This window comes from Heterodontus francisci, chromosome 2, assembly GCF_036365525.1.
Source record: "Heterodontus francisci isolate sHetFra1 chromosome 2, sHetFra1.hap1, whole genome shotgun sequence".
NCBI lineage: Eukaryota > Metazoa > Chordata > Chondrichthyes > Heterodontiformes > Heterodontidae > Heterodontus > Heterodontus francisci.
The window spans coordinates 161,669,309-161,688,822 of record NC_090372.1 but is presented as its reverse complement, the minus strand read 5'-3'; the positions used below and the strand labels follow the sequence as shown (position 1 = coordinate 161,688,822).

The 19,514-nt window shown below is 42.8% G+C and overlaps 1 protein-coding gene across 5 annotated transcripts in view; it reads left to right on the top strand.

Annotated features, from left to right (window-relative positions):
* steap2 (STEAP family member 2, metalloreductase) overlaps positions 1-19,305 on the top strand; it is a 65,868-nt gene extending 46,563 nt beyond the window's left edge. For all 5 annotated transcript variants that reach the window (XM_068013219.1, XM_068013211.1, XM_068013229.1 and 2 more), the window contains 3 exons: positions 4,508-5,035; positions 9,471-9,635; positions 17,719-19,305. In XM_068013219.1, coding sequence (XP_067869320.1) covers positions 4,508-5,035; positions 9,471-9,635; positions 17,719-18,003 — 978 coding nt within the window. In that variant the 3' untranslated portion in view covers positions 18,004-19,305. The remainder of the gene's footprint in view (positions 1-4,507; positions 5,036-9,470; positions 9,636-17,718) is intronic.
* The last annotated feature ends 209 nt before the right edge of the window (positions 19,306-19,514 follow it).

Sequence of the window (19,514 nt, the reverse complement as noted above, 5' to 3'; positions counted from 1 at the left end):
ACGCAAGGATCAGTGCTTGGCCCTAGCTATTCACAATCTATATCAATGATTTGGATGTGGGGTTTGTACTATTTCCAAGTTTGCAGATGACACAAAACTAGGTGGAAGTGTGAGTTGTGAGGAGGATGAAAAGACACTTCAAGGGGATTTCGAGAAGTTAAGTCAGTGGGCAAAAATTTGGCAGATGGAATACAATGTGGAGAAATTAGGTTATTCAATTTGGTACGAAAAACAGAAATACAGAGTATTTCTTAAATGGTGAGAGGCTGGAAAGTGTTGAATTTCTAAGGGACTTGGGTCTCCTTGTTCATGAGTCACTGAAAGCTAACATGCAGGTACAGCAAGCAATTAAGAAGGCAAATGGTAGGTTGGCTTTTATTACAAGAAGATTTGCATATGGGAGTAAAGATATCTTACAGCAATTATATAAAGCCTCAGTGAGACCGCACCAGGAGTATTGTGTGTAGTTTTGGTCTCCTTACCTACGGAAAGATATACTTGCCATAGAGGGAGTCCAACAAAGTTTCACCAAACTAATTCCTGGGATGGAGGGATTGTCCTATGAGAAAAGGTTAAATAGACTAAGCCTTTTATTCTCTGGAGTTTAGAAGAATGAGAGGTGATCTCATTCAAACATGCAAAATTCTTAGAGCTCGACGGGGTTGATGCAGGAAGGGTGTTTCCCCTGGCTGGGGAGTCCAGAACCAGGGAACACAGTGTCAGAATAAGGGGCAGGCCATTTAGGACTGATGAGGGGGAATTTCTCACTCAGAGGGTGATGAATCTTTGGAATTGAGGGCTGTGAAAGCTCAGTCATTGAGTATGTTCAAGACTGAGATTGATAGATTTCGAGATATTAAAAACATCAAGGGATATGGGGATAGTGCAGGAAAATGGTGTTGAAGTAGATGATCAACCATGGTCTCATTGAATGGCAGAGCTGGCTTGAAGGGCTGAATGGCCTACACCTGCACCTATTTTTTATGATCTTATGCCCAAGGTTGGAGTATCAAACCAATTGGTCTGTTATAGTTGGAGTCTCTGCCCACACCAAACAACACCATCAGTGCAAGGAGGACAGGGCAGAACTTGAAACACCCTACACCTGGTGTGACCAGGTATACCTTGCCAATAACTGGTAGAAATGGGGCCTACACGGGTGGTGGGGTTGGGGTGGTACCAGGCTAGGATTTTGGCCCAAAGCTCAGTTTTTTTTTTCTTTTATTACAGAAAGTGTGGCACTCATGCCCATAACACCTACTTTATGTAAGTGTGTGACTATGCTGCATTCAGGTATTTTGTGCTGGAAGCATAAAATAAAGCATAAAAATGGAAGTACTGGTCCTTTTCATGGACTGTATGGTCAGCACTTTGATTTGACAATATCAAGCAGTGCACAGAAATAACTTGAGCATGCTCTGCACTTATAAAGATGAACAACTGGCAAAGCACAGTGCATTCTCCCTCTGATGTATCAAGTTTAGAATGAAGTGCAGTTACGATACAGATAAAGTCAACACTGAAATCAAGCCACATTAGTGCACTTACTTTAGCAACCTTCCATTATCCAGTAGATTTCTTTCTCACCTCCTTCCTGCTTTGGGCCACAGGTAAGATGACATTTTGTCACCTCCATCGTGCTGCTGCTTCATACAGAATGGTACTCATCACCAAAAAGAATAGATCTTCTCTGCAGAATCTCCTACAGCAGAACCTCCAGAACTATAAATGGTTGCTGTCTCATGTCTTCCCCAGCCATCTTTATCCTTTCAGTTACAGACCTTTAGGGAAGACCATAAGTGCACCCAATAATCATGGCTGCACCTGATAATCCATCCCATAGTGCTCTTAGTGCATTGTGTGCTGAGTCAGAGGATGCCAAATATTTATTAGAATGAGCAACTGGGTGCAAATGAGCAACTAGAATGAGTGCTGGGTCAGTTGAACATACCATAGGTGTGCACTGGAGCAGAACAGCATTAACCTCCCAATAGTGACTCCATCAAGCACTTATGAAACACTTAAATAGCAGTCAATTCCAAAGTAAAGCTCTATCTGTTCTGCTTTAACAATGTTTCTCAAATCTACCCTCAGAACTTTTCCCCTAACTCCTAGCAATGTGAAGTTTTCTGTTTTTCAGATTTCATAGAATATTAAAGCACAAGGATTGGCCCTTCAGTCCTTCAATATTGTTTTTCACCATGTGACCAACCTAGTCTCGCGGCACAGCTCACACCTTTTTTAATATTTCTCTTTTTCAAGCTACTATCGAATTTCCTTTTAAAAATAATTTCTAGACTTTGCTTGAATAACCGTTTGTGGCAGATATTCCATTTCCTAACCACCCTGTTTATAAAAGTTTTATTTTCCGACCGTCACCTTACTTAAATCTGTTATTGCAATTTATCAGGCTACTCCTTACTCTTCAGCTCGAGTGAAAGCACTTGCATTTATATAGTGCCTTTCATGCCTCAGGAAGTCTGAAAGCACTTTACAGCCAATTAAGCACTTTTGAAGTGTAGTCCATGTTGTAATTTAGGAAATGCAGCAGCCAATTTGCACACTGCAAAGTTCCACAGACAGCAATGTGATAATGGCCAGAAAGTTTTTTGGTATTTGTTGAGAGGTAAATGTTGGCCAGGACATCAGAGAGAACTCTCCTGCTCTTCAAAATTGTGCCATGGGATCTTTTATGTCTACCTGAGGGTAGATAGGGCCTTGGTTTTCTCCATGTAAAATTCATTACACACAGAAAATGGAAAATTCAGACTGCTCCAAATTCTCTAACCCCTAGACGCACCTGGTCAGCCACTCCTATTTTGCTAATGCTCAGTGATCTTCACTAGTGCATGTAGTGACCTAGTGCATGTGTCCTTTACGTTCACTACTTATTCCCCAGTCTGATATCTGCTGTAGTATTTCTGCCTCCCCATTTTTCAGTGACTGTTCCAGCTTGGGGACATTGAGTGTTCAGCTAAATGGTGTTATGACCAGGTGAGAAAGGTCCCTCTCAGCCTTCACCTGGTCTTACCGTAACAGGGTTTTATTTTTAAATAGTGTTTTTAGCTCCCCTTTGGTGAATCCTTGTTCACCGCTTTTCAATTATAAGGCAAAGAAACCAGCATAACCAGGCTTTCTTAGGTTTAAAGAAGAAAAGTTGAAATTTATTAAGCTTAAACTCCAATTCAGTTGATGCCTACAGATACACGACGCGCTCATGCTAGCATGCATACTCTATACATGCAAATAGAGACAGAAAAGAGCGGAAGAAAAATAAAGTGGAAAAGTTTGAGGCAATATCTGAAGAGTTTTTGTTACGGTTCTTTGAGCTCACTGTGGAGTCCTTGATTGTAGGTAGATCTTGCTTTTTATTGGGGCCCAGTATTATTCTTGAACCTTGTTCGCTGTAGGACACTTTTCTCTCTCGGGGTTCATGTGTCTTAAGGGGATTCAGAGGCTTGTGAGGAAGAGATGGGAGCAGACAGGAGAGATCTTCTCAGTCCAGGAGCAAACAGTCTTTCTGTGTTCAAACTCTCTGTGGCTAGTTCAAAAGACCCCCTGGAACAGCCAGTTAGTCATGTGACCAGCTGGTTCGACCCAGTCCTGGATTGTTTCACCTTAGCAGTCTCTGGAATTCTTCTCTTACACACAATACCTGGTGATCAAGGTCCATTGCGAGTTGAATGTGTCAGGGAATGGTCCCTTGTCCTTCCAAGCACTATCTGTTAATATGCAAATGTCTTTTCCAGCCACGGCTGATCTGTTTAACAAGACCTTTCCTCGCTCAAGCAACAGTTTAAAATCCATGTTCATGACAAAAATTAATGTGCATCATTCTTGGCAGATGGGGGCCTGGCATGACGATGGTCAGTGGGGTATCTTCAGGCTGGATGGCTGGGAGGTGCTACACAGTTGTCTGGATGGCACCCTGACACACTCTAAGTACTGCACTGAAGTGTTAATCTACATCATGTGCACAGGTTCTGGAGTGGGATCTGAACCAATGATGTTTTGAGTTTTTGATTGCTAAACTGCTGTTGGTACACAATGTCATCTCAAGCCAACCCAAAGTACAAAGAGTAAACTCTCCTCAAAAGCAAAATACTGTGGATGCTGGAAATCATAAATAAAAATAGAAAATGTTGGAAATACTGAGCAGGTAGCATCTGTGGAGAGAGAAGTAGAATTAATGCTTCAGGTGAATGATAAATTCTGCTCCATTATTAATGTCTTCATTAATAAGAGAAGGGAGCAAAATCTACCCTTAATTTTTCAAGTACATGCAAGTGCCTCACCTGTTGTCATTTCTTTCTTTTATGTTTTGCCTTGACTTGATCAGCTGTGATACTGGGATTTAATTTTTTGCATGTAACAGGAGAATGTTTTAGCTTGTAGAAGGTCAGCACAAAAATAAGGATGTATGTGATAATCACATTAAAAATGCTGTCTTCAGTGGGATACAGTTTGGACTTTGCTGATACTTGCTTTGTTGTCCGTTATCTATCAGATATACATTTGCAGCAATGTGGTGGAAGCCCGACAACAGATAATTGAACTTGCTCGGCAGCTGGACTTTATCCCAGTTGACATGGGAACATTGGCGGCATCGAAGGAGATAGAAAACATGCCGCTGCATCTCTTTACCCTCTGGAAAGGCCCTGTGCTTGTAGCAATTGGCCTATCTATATTCTTCTATATATATTCATTCATCCGAGACATTGTTCACCCCTACATGAAGAACAAACAGAGTGACTTCTATAAAATTCCAATTGAAATTGTAAACAAGACCTTGCCTGTAGTTGCTATTACCCTCCTCTCACTCGTATACCTGGCAGGATTGCTGGCAGCTGCTTTCCAGCTGAATTCTGGAACAAAATATCGTCGATTTCCTGCCTGGTTGGAACACTGGCTGCAGTGTCGCAAGCAGCTAGGGCTTTTGAGTTTCTTTTTTGCTGCTGTTCACACAGTCTACAGTCTCTGCCTCCCAATGCGACGATCAGAACGATATTTCTTCCTCAACATGGCTTATCAACAGGTAAAAAAAAAATGGAATTTGAGCCTCTCTTTTTAAAATCCTCTGTTGTTGACCTCCTTTTCCAGAGATTGTGTTACCAGGCTATCTTTTCTTTTCTCCCTTTGCACCCTGGCCCTGGGCTATGCATCTGCTGTGGTCATCAGGCAAGATATTGGTCAATTCCCAGGCCATTAACACTGCTGCATTGCACTGGCTCCCACAAGACATAGTAAGGTGGCTTGGTTTCCATTCCCCTTCTGCCTAACCTCTACTACGAAGCAGGATCTCGCATTTGGCCCAGGAATGCAAGGAGCAGCTGCAGTTCTTGCAGGCCGATAATCCTGAATCTGGCCTAGGTGATCAGGTCCTTCTGGCTGCAGATGGAGATTGGAAACCAGAAGGTCCAAAATTGATCTGAAAATTGTGGGGTTAGCAGGAGTACTAAAATATCTAAGGAAGCCTAACTTTAGATTTTCAGTTTTTCCCTGGGAAACATAGAACCATAGAAAAATTACAGCACAGAAGGAGGCCATTCAACCCGTGTCCATGTTGGCCGAAAAAACTAGCCGGCCAATCAATCCCACGTTTCAGCACCTGGTCCGTCACCTTGCAGGTTACAGCATTTCAGGTGCTGGTCCAGGTAGGTATCTTTTAAATGGGTTGAGGGTTTCTGCCTTCACTACCCTTCATGGCAGTGAATTCCAGACACCCACCACCCTCTGGGTGAAAAAGATTTTCCTCATGTCCCCTCTAATCCTTCAACCAATTACCTTAAATCTGTGCCCCCTGGGAATTGACCTCTCTGCCAGGGGAAACTGGTCGTTCCTGTCTACTCTAACTAGACCCCTCATAATTTTGAATACCTCAGCCTCCTCTGTTCTAAGGAAAACAACCCTAGCCTATCCAATCTTTCCTCATAGCTGCAACATTCAAGCCCTGGCAACATTCTTGTAAATTTCCTCTGTGTACTCTCCAGAGCAATTATGTCGTTCCTGTAATGTGTTGACCAGAACTGTACGCAATATTCCAGCTGTGTCTGAACCAGCATTTTATACAGTTCCAGCATTACATCCCTGCTTTTGCATTTTACATTTCGGCCAATAGAGTCAGTAGAGACTCTGAAAGCAGGTTGGCAACACCATCTTTTCTGGGCGCCTCCACATTGGGTTGCGCAACAAGTGTAGAGGAAAATTAGGTGCTAGACTGGAACCATTCTTTCTCATATCTTTTAATAGCTCCATCTATCTGCACCCATTGCAGACACAGGCCTAGCTCCATCCCCAGAAATTGCAGGATGGTGTTAAAGGGATGAAGGGACCCAACAATCTGGGGTGTCATTCCCGACCTTTACACCGAGAGAACACTTAATTTTCCAAGTACCAGAGCCAGGTAAAATCAGCTGTGCAAGTTACTGTAGGACCTTACATGTGCCAATGCAGTATAATAAATAACCAAGCCAACAAATGCGGAGAAAAATTTGAAATACAAAATCCTCAGTGTGCTGTCAAGAGGTACTTGGCCCAGGTAGTTAGAAATCTGCTGCCTTCATGGACTTCAGTTTGGAAAATTATGGCCTAAACTGTGTATCTTTAATCATAGAAAGTATTCCAGCTGAGACCATCATGTGCTCAACCAACATCCACATCTTGGCACTTTCCAACAGGAGTGACTGGATAACAATCACAAATAAGAACCCTGGCTAATTCTTTTGAGCCCTAGTTCGGGGGCATTTGTAGTGCCTGTATTACCATCCAGCTGAAAACTGCTAATGCAGTGTAGAGCAATTGTACAATCATCCAGGATGGCTACTTTTGTATCAAAATATCCCAAAAATCAGTTGTATGAAAAACTGGGGAAAAGCACATTTCTTGACCACCCTGGCCAAGTGGGGCTGTTCTAGTCACAGCTTACACCCCTGCTTTGGATTCAATTCTTTATTGCAGCAATCTGCACTTTGCGAGCCAGTTCAGTCGATTCATTAAACCAAGTAGTTAACACAATTCTGCAAGATAAGGTACATCAGTATTTGCTCTTGTTGCTCTCTTCTTTTGGACTCCTAACTTTATTACTGGCTCCTGCTACTCTCTTGCATCTGGCGTTTATCACATTGGATTCAGTCTTGGGGTGTCGTGCCTGAAAAATCACCATTTTGAATAATCACAGGGAGCTTGGGGGCTATAAGTTTAAGCAATATTACTAATATTGTTAAGTGGCTTTTCCCAAGTGTTCTTGAGCAGGACATAATAGATGATTATGAGGTGATTCAACCTTCAAAATTTGTGGTGAAATATACAGTCTTTGCTTGGTAACCCTGTCAACAACAATCGGGCAATCTTGGGTCAGCATATTGGCACTTCTCCCAGTGGTTCAGGAGCATTAGTATTATCTACATATTTTATATTAGCATGCTCAAATCTACGTTAAAAATAAGAGAGCCCATGCATGGCTTTGTGAGTAAATACATTGCCTGGTGTAGGTCCAAACTACATGGACCAGGAAAGCTCTAGTTCCATAAATAAAAGCAAAATACTGCGGTTGCTGGAAATCTGAAATAGAAACAAGAAATGCTGGAACCACTCAGCAGGTTTGGCAGCATCTGTGAAAAGAGAAGCAGAGTTAACGTTTCGGGTCAGTGACCCTTCTTCGGAACTCAGCTCTAGTTCCATGTCTGCTCAGCCTGTAGAAATATTGCATCGCATGTGTTCCTACCTGTCATCTTCTAAATATTTGTTTAAGTTTATAGACTGTATCTGTTAAACATTTGGGGGTAAGTTCATGTCTTCGTCCCATGGGCAATAATCTAGCAAGGTTGATTGGATCGCCCGGCTGTTACAGAACTCTCCCAATTTCAGGCTGTTGATTCCGATTGGTTGTATGGAGGAATTCCACTCGGCCAGATTACTATCGATGTGATGAAGATGGAAATTTACCCTTTTAACATTTTGGGGGGAATTTTATCCTGGCGGCAGGACTCTTGATGTCCTGAAAAAAACGACACCAAGGTCCCTGCGCGCCTCTTCTCCGGAAGGCCTGCCGAATCTAGTGCCAATCAGGCATGAAAGTGGACTGTGGCGGGCCTTCCACAGGAGCAAGGACCCTGTCACTGAAGTCCCACCCTTGGAGAGCTGCCGGCCAATCAGAGGACAGCTGCTGCAGCGCCACTGCAGAGGCAGTAGCTGCTGCAGGAGGAGCACCTACCGAAGGCCGAGGAGCGTCACTGGAACCTGGCCTCAGGTAGGTCAGGGTGGGAGGGGTAACATGGTGAGGGGCGAGGGTCGGCAGCAAGGGCAGGAGCTTGGCTCTCAGCAGGACCCTCTTTCCAATGCTGGGTCCCTCATTCAGGCACTAAGTGCCTTTAAACAAGGCCCCTCTTTCCTTTCCCCCCCCCCCCCCCCCAGCCAGAGCCAGGATGCAGCCCGAACAGTTTTATGCTAATTGCAGATGTGGTGGGAAGAGGCCCTTAATTGGGGGTTAATTGCCCAGTTAAGGGTCTCGATTGGCAGCAGGGTGGGAAGGCTGTTCACCATCCTGCCTGGACTTAATTTTGGTGTAGGCAGGATGTTGGGGAACCACCGCCCCCCCCCCCCCCCCCCCCCCCACTGCCATCCCACCCAATTTTATGCTTGCCCCACTGTTGGGGAGAGCATAAAATTCCCCCCTTTGTTTTTGATTCCTTATGAATCACGTGTTAAAGAAAAATGCTAATTTTTGGTCAACTGGGGATCTGATTCATGGGCTCAAGATTATCCAAACTGTCTACTTAGACTTCCTGTATGCAGTGTGCAGTCTCCCGGGAGTGGCACACATCCACTTGCCTAAGCCAATCCCCAGGAACTCCAGAGTATGGGCAGGAGTACTGCTGGAGTTTAGTCTTTTTTTTTTAATGTGATCATCAAGGTGAAAGAATTTTGTCAAGGGGAATGAAACATTTTCATTTTAAGCACCAGTGTCAGCAATAAGCACTCCAAGTATATCACAGCCAGACGCAGGATAAATTTCCCTGTCCCCTGACCCAACAACTCATGCCTCATCCCCATGTCCTCAGAGCATTTGCCTGGGCTTCTGGATTACTTGTCCAGTGATATTACCGCCATACCACCGCCTCCCCCTGATTTTGGTTTTAGTTCTAGTTTCTGTTTCAATTCTAGTTTCTCTCTCAATTACGGTCTTAAAAAAAAACAAGCCTTGCAATCTCGGATTCCATCACAGTATCCTTTTCCCTGTTGATCTCAACTTAAGTATTATTCCTATGTGTCATGCACAATATTTTTTATATTAAAAAAATCTAATTTCTGATTTTTGGCATTGATTTAATGCTTAGCTAACATCCAATGTTGATGATAACTATGATTTTTGTCTCATAAGTTTTATGAGTTTACAAGCTGTGTTTAAAGTGGGTGGCTTGGATACAAATGTCTGAATTGGATGTGAAGCATTTATTTTGATACTTTTGTAGGTTCATGTCAACATTGAAAATTCCTGGAATGAGGAGGAGGTGTGGAGAATGGAAATGTATATCTCCTTTGGAATTATGAGTCTGGGTCTGCTCTCATTGCTAGCAGTTACATCAATCCCTTCAGTCAGCAGTTCTCTGAATTGGAGGGAATTCAGCTTTATTCACGTATGTTTCTCCTTCATTTCATTTCTGAATGATGTTCAACTTTTTCTATTAAATCTGATTGCTGCTACTTGCTATATTTTCCTATCATCTGATGCATTAGAAACAGACTGGGCTGGATTTTAACAGCCCTCTGGAGATGGGCTGGATAGTGCAAAGGTCTTGTAGAATGGCAGCAGACAGCATTGGGAGGGGAGCCCAAAGTCTTCCCACCGCCACAAGATATTACCAGCAGCTGGAACTTTAGTTGCGAGGCTGCCTAGCAGGTGGCCATTAAACCCAACTAAGTACTGTTGGATGGACCCTCTATTATGACCACTCTCTGGCCCATGGAGGGCCCTCCGGGAGCAATGGGTGCCACCGCTGGAGGGTGTACCTCCCCAGCCACTGCCCTGCAATCACTGGGAACTGCCTGCCTGGCCCCAGCAAGGCACATAAATAAACTTGCCTGTCTTTGAGTGTGCATCAACATGGAGGTACCCTCTCCTTCCTCCTGCAGGCTCACCAGTGGCCATCTGATAGGGCTGGCAGTCGTGGGAGGCAGACCACTGTCCTCAGTTGGTTGGTGATGCCAGCAGCGGCCTCTTAATTGGCTGCCGCTAATAAAATGCCCCCCCGGGGTATCGCCTGCACAGAGTCCTGTCGCACTTTTGGTCCCAGCCGTGGGACTACTTACCTGTTAAGAAAATTCCAGACATTATGTGGAAATATATACAAAATGAGTCAAAAAGGCCTTTCTGTTACAAATAGGAATGAATTCAATCAGCAAACCAGAAACCAATAAGCATTTATTCTCTTTTTTGCTCCTGCATTTTTTTTATAGCTGTAAACCAATTAGGAAAACAAAACATAAAACATGTGCATTTAACCTAAAGTAGACCTTGGCCACAAAAGTCCATGGCCCGCCTAGCGCACACTAGCTATAACTTCAAAAAGAGTATTTCAGAAGGGCTGGATTTTAGACTTGGAATTGGTACATGAAATCCTGGCCTTGGAAGGGAGTTCCTGCCCAAGCCTTACTAGGACAGTAGTATAAGGTGGCAGGGCCAGGGACTTCCTACATTTAGAGTTCCTGTTTTCCTGGCCCCCAAGAACAGTTATAGGATTGGTGGAGGTACATCTGGTGACACTGGTGGAAGTGGGCCCAACATAAAGCTATGCTGAAGGTAAGTTTTCATGTAATTTTATTGTGGTCACCTTACAAAGTGGTCCGTGGGGATACTTGTCCTTTTTTACCCCAAGATGGGAGAGAAACCTTCACCCTTTCCAGACCTGGCTACTTACACCAGACTTTCCAGCCTCGAACAGCGAGTGTGCCTTAGATGCAGCCCTTGTCGCTCAGGTGCCTGCCATTGCCATGTACATTAGTAGACTTCCTCCTGAGTCTGTGAACTTTGGCTGGTTCAATAACAAAAGTGACCCAAGAAAGCAAGGTACAGGAACTTACAAGGGCAAAAAGAAGGGAGGAGATTTTTGAGGGTTTGTGAATCATCTTAGATTCAGTAAGTGAGTCAACTCAGTTAAATGATATGGCCAGACTAGCATCAGTCTTCAAGAGTGAACCTTCAGTGATTTGTATTGGTCAGCAGCTCAATTCTTAACAGTGTTGCCATGATAGTGGGACAATTGCTGGGAAAGCCAAGGATATTGAGATATTGGATGCATTAAGGTTAGTTAAAGAAGTAGAAAGATAGAAAACCCTGCGATGTTATCCAAGTGGTTATATTAGCAAACATTGCAGCAAGTAATAAGGTGTTCAAGGTCAGCATAAAAAGAATAGTCTGCTCTATGAAGAGATAAGAAGAATATGTGATAACAGGCAAGTTATTTTAGTGGGAGACCTGAATCAACTTAATATAAACTAGGAAATCCCAAATAATTTAGAATCAGAGTTAGTAGATATAATACATGAATGTTTCTTTGCCTATTGTGTCAAGGAGGTCATGAGAGAAGCAATGCTTATCTTGGTTTGGTATTCGTAAATGACCCAGAACGTGTGATGTAGAAATAGTAGCATCTCTGGGAGTCAGTGACCTCGGAATGATAACGTTTAAAATTAACTGGGAGTCAGAAATACCTAGGACCAGGATCTAAGTACATAATTTTAAAGGGGCTAAATTCAGTTGAATGAGACAGCAGCTAAAGTAAAAGAACACTTGGGCTTGTTGATCAACAACACTTCAATTCGAGAAAAGTGGAACACTTTTAAAGATATAGGGGGAGAAATTTGTTCACCCAGCGCCACTATGCAGATTTACGTCGATTCCCTGGGGCAGGCAGCACCATGGGCCGCTACCTGCGCAGTCTGCATGGCATTCTTTATTGATCTAATTGACGAATGCCATTCAGGTGGCAGCCCACATTGCTACCTGCCACCAGGGAATTGACATAAGTCTGCACGCAAATGAATTTTTCTCCCATAATGCTAAATATGGAGGAAAATACACTCTCAAACCAACAAGCTCAATTAAGCAAATATGACATGAATTAACAAAGTTAAAGAGAGATAAAGAGGTCTGTAAAAATTCTGTAGGAAGAAGGAAGGGACACACTGGGACAATTACAAGAAAATGCAGAAACATATTGAAAGAGTGATCGGAGAGATGTGTAAAACGACATAGCAGCTGAGGCTAAAAAAAAATGCTTTCAGTACCACAACAAGAGGGGTAGTCAGAAAGACTTCCTGCCACTTGGAGTGGTTGAAGCAGATAGCATTGCAACATTTAAGAGGAGGCTCGATGCATATATGAGGAAGAAAGGTATTGAGAGATTCATAGCAGGGTGGGGAGAGGTAATTAAAGTGGGAGGAACTCATCAGGAGTATAAATACTGACATAGATGAGTTGGGCTGAATAGCCTATTTCTGTGCTGTAGATTCTAATTAAAGAAGTGAAAACCATAAGCAACGCAAACTGGCTTGAAACTAAGGATGAGCTCAAAATAATAATTATTCCAAATGTATACTTTCGAGTATTCACAAGAGAAGTATTGAGCAGCATGTTCTTTCCAAACAAGTATACCCTGAGTAAAATCAGCAACTTCATTATAAATGGAATTGAAGTCCTCAACAGGTTAATGGCCTCAAAACAAATAAACCTGCAGTACAGAAAAGGAGGCTGATCCCCAATGTCAGGAAACTGTGTTGAGGAAAGACTGAAGAAGCGTGGGATTTTAAGCATTAAAAGATGCACATGGTGTTCTTATAGGGGTTTAAAAGATTCTTTAGGGGAATAGAAAAAGTTAACACAAATATTAAATTAAATTTCAGGAGTAGAATTAAAGGACACAAATTCAAACTTCTAGAAGATAACTTTAGGACTGAAATCACACAAAGAATGATCAATGTAAAGATAAAGAAGTGGAAGCAAACCCCTTGAAATCGTTTCAGAATAGATGTTAGAATTTCTGGCTGGATGAACTAAGGTGAGCCAAATGACCTTCCTCATCCATAAATATCTTGCGAAAGCTTGCCATTCAGAATTAGAACTATTGAACTTTTGGGGGAGTATAGCACGTACTGTATCCTAATGTGCACTTCAAATTCAAGCCTGCAGAGAAAGCATTGCTAGTCCCTTAGCATACATTTTTACTTGAACCCAGTTAGTGTTTGTCAAATCTTTTTTATTTGATGAAAGTTGAAGATACATGCTTCACGTGATCACAAAACAGCTCCTAAGCAAAAGATCATGGGCCTTTAAGTAGGAGAAGGAATAGATTAACTTGCTAATGCTTTTTCTTTTAGAAACAAGCTGTTCGATCTTGGTATGACTGCTGAATTTTTCCCTAAACTGAGCATTTTGCTTTTAAAAATGTTGCTCGAACAATAAAATGGGGCCACAATCTCCCCACTTGAACTGATGCAGCATTTTAGGCACTGGAGTCTCATATTATCAGGCCAGATGCCTGAGGCCTGATGTACACAGCGCGTGACTATATGATTGGGGAATGGATTGTTTGCAAGGCTTATTAAATAACAAATTGAATTTAGCTGAGCAGTGCTCCTCTTACTGCATTCTGGATGCCTTAAATCCTTGAATGCACCTAATGGGCTGAATTTTATGGCCCCCGCCCACCCGAGACTGATTCAGTGGCGGGGGCCCATAGGATCGTGACAGGAGGCAGGCGCGGAAGGCCCGTTGCAACGCAATTTTATTGGGGCGGGTTAGGCCGACCATGGCCTTCCTGCCCAGCGGCCAATTGAGGTCCTTAAGAGGCCTAATAACAACCATATAAGGGCCTCATCCTGCCACAGCTGGGATTTAACCAACGGCAGGGGAACCTCTGCCATGTGGGGAGATCACCCAGTAAAACAAGGTCGGGGGTGTCACTCCTCTCTGGGCATTTTGTGGCCCTCCCTGAACCCCCACCCCCCCACTGCAATTGATGCCCACCCTCCTCCCCCATTCCTCTCTCCCTCCTCGCTGTGGCCTGCCGGTCTGGCCCCATGGCCCCACCTCACTTACCTGAGGACTAGGTCACCAGCACTGGGCCTGGGTCCAAGGTCTCTTGCAGTAGCGGCAGTGGCCACTGCTCCCGGTGGCGCTGCCAATACTGCTGAGCTGCAGGCCCTGTGATTGACCGACAGCTCTTGGAGGCAGAATCCCCTTCTTTAAAGGATGGGGATCCAAGCACTAGGCTGTTAATTGGCCTGGTGCCATAGAATCACTCCAACGGGGCTCCAGCTGGCTGAGGCAGGATTTCCCCCCCCTCACCATTTTGCCCCAGTGCCGGGAGCCCCACCATGGGTACAAAATCCAGCCCAAATTGTATAAAATGGGTGCTGCAAGGGAGGCTTGTTCTCTTCTGTCAGATCTTTGTTCTTAAAGGTGCATTGTTGGAATTCTTAGCTCCTTACTGTGCAATTCTTTGGTCTTGGTCTTGTTGGACAAAGTAAGTTAGGGAAACTTTTTGAAACCCTTCTGACAGTTACTTAAAACTGTACTGCATTATTCGTACATGGCTGTATATCTGAGCTGCTTTGCATGACAGATGGGTGCAGACATTCCATTCAAACATGCCCTTATGCTGCCACTTGTGTGTATAGGAGCAGGTTCTAATGCTTTACCTGTCTGAAGATATCTGCCAGTGCAGACTAAGATTTCTGCCACATCTTCCCACCTACAGTTCACATCTGTCCAGTCCAATTATTTCAGCTATTTACTTGTGGAAAGAAGATAGCAACAAGCAAAAGCTCTTCACTTCTGTCTTGTGGCTGAATTTCTGTGAATGGAGGACATCAGCGACTATACACACATGGCCATACTTCCATCTTTCCCTTGGCAACTCCATTTCTGAATAGAAAAGGATTACAATTCCATAAATATGCAGGTGGTCTGCAACCATAGGAACAGAATCATGCACATCAATGCTCAGTTCCCTGTCGGCTCCCAAGACAAGTGCAAGTGCTGGGGCTCCTCCAGTGCTACCTTCTGGATCCCCATACCTGCCTCACCCATAATCACACCCTCATGCTGCTGACCATGTACCACATCTTTAGTATTTAACCTAAGGGATGTGACTTCCTCATGGAACAAAGTGACCAGGTAGCTTTGTCCCTGCTTGAGGCATCGTAATGTCTGAAGCTCAGACTCCAGCAGATCAGCTCTGAGTCAAAGTTCCTCGAGCTGCAGACACTTAGCGCAGATGTGGTTGTTGTGAATCACGTTGGTGTCTGCCAGATTCCAAAGGGTACAGTTGCAACACATCACCTGTCCTGCCATCTTTATTGTATTTTATTTAACTGACTAGGTTTTCAAGTTTTGAAAATTCATGTAATTGTCTAATTATAGTTTTTAATCTAGGTAATAACCTTGTTTAGTTTACTAAATTTATATGCCCATAGTCCTAATTTAACCTTATTTGTATATTTTTTTTACATCAAGCAGCACCTCTTACCCTCACCTCACTGAATTCCCACACTCATTAAATTCCCTTGCACACTGGTGAAATCTGCACTGAGGTGAAACTGCTCTGTGTTAATACTCTATTAATTCACTTACTGTTTTACTTAACCCGATTGAAATTTTTTAATTTCCTGGCTTTTAGCTGCAACCAAAGCTCTGGTTTAGAGAGGAAAAGAAAATAAATAAATTAATAAAATGGGTATTGTATGGAATCACATAGTATTAAAAGGAAGGTGGTAACTTGGGTATGTAATTGGCTAAGGAATAGCTAGCAGAGAGTAGTGGTGAGGTCCCCACCATCAGACATGCCAGGCTTCAGTCAATTCGATTCTTCTTCTTCTTCTTTGGGCCTCCTTATCTCGAGAGACAATGGATACGCGCCCTGACAATATCCTGCTATAGTACTGAAGACTTGTGCTCCAGAACTAGCTGCAGCCCGAGCCAAGTTGTTCCAGTACAGCTACGACATTGGCATCTACCTGCCATGTGCAAAATTGCCCAGGTGTGTCCTGTCCAGAAAAAGCAGGACCTATCCAATCTGGCCAATTACCGTCCCTACTCTCAATCATCAGCAAAGTGATGGAAGGTGTCGTTGACACTGCTATCAAGCAGCACTTACTCAGCAACAATCTGCTCACCAATGCTCACGTTAGGGTTTCACCAGGGCCACTTGGCTCCAGACCTTGTTACAGCTTTGGTCCAAACATGGACAAAAGAGCTGAATTCCAGAGGTGAGGGGAGAACTCTCAACATCAAGGCAGCATTTGACTGAGTGTGGCATCAAGGAGTCCAAGTAAAATTTAAGCCAATGGGAATCGGGGGAAAACTCTCCACTGTTTGGAGTCATACCTAGCACAAAGGAAGATTATTGTAATTGTTGGAGGCCAATAATTTCAGCCCAAGGACATCACTGTAGGAGTTCCTCAGGGTAGTATTCTAGGCCTAAATATCTTCAGCTGCTTCATCAATAATCTTCCCTCCAACATAAAGTCAGAAATGGGGATGTTCACTGATGATTGCACAGCGTTCAGTACTATTTGCAACTCTTCAGATACTGAAGTAGTCCATGCCCACATGCAGCAAGACCTGGACAACATTCAGGCTTGGGCTGATAAGTGGCAAGTAATGTTCATGCCACACATGTGCTAGGCGATAACCATCACAAACAAGAGAGATTCTAATCATCTCTTGATGTTCAGCAGCATTAGCATTGCTGAATCCCCCACTATCAACATCCTGGGGTCACCATTGACCAGAAACTGAACTGGACCAGCCAAATAAATGCTGTGGCTAGAAGAGCAGGTCAGAGGCTGGGAATTCTGTGGCGAGTAACTCCCCTCCTGACTCCCCAAAGCCTGTCCACCATCTACAAGGCACAAGTCAAGAGTGTGATGGAATACTCTCAACTTGCCTGGATGGGTGCAGCTCCAACAACACTCAAGAAGCTCGACACCATCCAGGACAAAGCAGTCCACTTGATTGGCATCCACCGCCTTTAACATTCACTCCCTGCACCACCGATGCAGTGTGTACCATCTACAAGATGCACTGCAGCAACTCATCAAGGCTTCTTCAACAGCACCTTCCAAACCTGCGACCTCTACCACCTAGGAGGACCAGGGCAGCAGATGCATGGGAACACCACCACATGAAAGTTCCCCTCCAAGCCACACACCATCCTGACTTGGAACTACATTGCCGTTCCTTCACTGTTGCTGGGTCAAATCCTGGAACTCACTTCCGAACAGTACAGTTGGTGTACCTACACCCCAAGAAATGCAGCGGTTCAAGAAGGCAGTTCACCACCAGCTTCTCAAGGGCAATTAGGGATGGGCAATAAATGCTGGCATAGCCAGTGACACCCACATCCCCGAACAAATAATAAAAGACAGAATCCAATCAATAATACATCATAGACAAAAGTGCTTCCTTTTTCTCATGTTCTTGTATCCCTGTGAAGATTAATGCATTATAGACTTCTATAGTGTTTCCTTTTGATGGAACAGCTGGTCTTATTTAGAAAGAAAAGCATGTAATAACAGAATTAAAATACAAATTTTCATTCATCACAGCACATGATTCTGCTGAATGTTACCATTTAGAGAAAAGCTGTACACAAAATTTAACAATGTGAATGATGAAAATGGATTTTACTAAGAAAATTATGCCCTTTTTTATTCCAGTCTACACTTGGTTATGTGGCCCTCCTTATCAGCACCTTCCATGTTCTGATTTATGGATGGAAACGAGCCTTTGAGGAGCAGTACTACAGGTTTTACACACCACCAAACTTTGTGTTAGCTCTTATTCTGCCTTTCATAGTCATCCTTGGGAAACTTGTTTTGTTACTTCCATGCATCAGTAGAAAATTGAAAATAATACGCAAGGGTTGGGAAAAGAGCCAATTCACAAATGATACTTCAACAATAGTTCTTCAGGTATCTCCGGAAAGAGTTACCATTATGTGACATTTTGCCAAAAATTGATTCCATTTGAGCCATTCAGCTTTCTTCAACTTTCTGAAATGAAGACTGCAGTGTTAAGTTTGTTGAAATGAGGTTGTAAATTATTGATATCACCTTAGAAACTCCAGTTGTATTTCTTTGCCTGCTAACGGTAGAGTATATATTAAGTATGCTGTAGTGAACAGTGTGTGGGATCCACGGTATACCTCACAAGATGAGCTTAGCTCATAAGTAGTGGGTTACAAATTCCATTGTCTATTTTGTTTATGCCAGATTTTAAAATTAAATGAGTTCAGTATTAAAATGAGCTACATGCAGTGATTAAAGATGCTAAACATTTTATCAATTTGATGTCTAGACCCTGTCAGAAAAATCTGTTAAATGGTTTTACTTACTGTACTGTTGCTTTTGTGGAAGAAAAATTGATGAACCTGTTCTCTCCCTAACATTGCCAGGAATGCTATTTTGGAATTTGGATTCCAAACACATCCTAACATGTACTTCACGTAAAGTAACTTATATTTTTCATTAAACCTGACATTTAAAGTTGCTGAGGAAAATGGACCCTGCCCTCCAAAGGCTGTGCACTTAGTTATGCTGCACTGTACGGTTTGGCGAGGTTCCAGCCCTGGCCTGAGTCTATGCTGGCATTTGTTTTTAATTTTGCTTCCAGTAACTAAGAATGAGCGTTTCCCGAAATTTCTGTCTTTAAAATGTGTTTATTGGAAGTAGCTCCTTTAAATTTAAAATTACTTTTAAAGCCTGTGATAATCGAACAGTAAAGGCAGTTAACGTCTCAGGTCAGTGGCCTGAAACATTAACTCTGCTTCTCTCTCCACAGATGCTGCCAGATCTGCTGTGTATTTCCAGCATTTCTTGTTTTTATTTCAGATTTCCAGCATCTGCAGTATTTTGCTTTTATTATAGTAAAGGCAGTTAACTGTTAGTGCAACTGATATAGCAATAAGGAAATGCCACCGCTGCTTTGGTGATTTTGTTTTAGGAATGAAAAACGTTTCTTTCTGTAGGATAAGAATTCACACCAATGAAAATAAGATCTACGTGTATAAATGATTATTTGACAGTTGGTGTAACAATTTAGATCACATTTTCCAAGGAATTATTATTTTCACACAGGCCCATCACCATTTTTGGCACATCATTAATGTGCAGTGTTCGTAATTATAATGTATTTATGTCAAAGTGTGGTAAGCTATGTATAAGTGTTAGTCTTATTATTTTTCATTAAATTTGTCAATGTTGTAACTTACATTTCAGTCTTTGGGTAAATGGAACTACTCATTATGTGCAATAAAAATTACTTTGTTTCCAAACATTTTTTGTTTCTAAACAAGTGTTAACAATGTTAGTGATGAGAAATCTATTTTGTATCATTATGCTTCTCAATTTGTGCCTACATGACCATTTTCCACATACACCTGACACAGTTCCTAGTGTGTGTTTTGTTTCAGCCTATTTATTGCTGAATCCATAGGATAAGCAGAGTAGTGCTT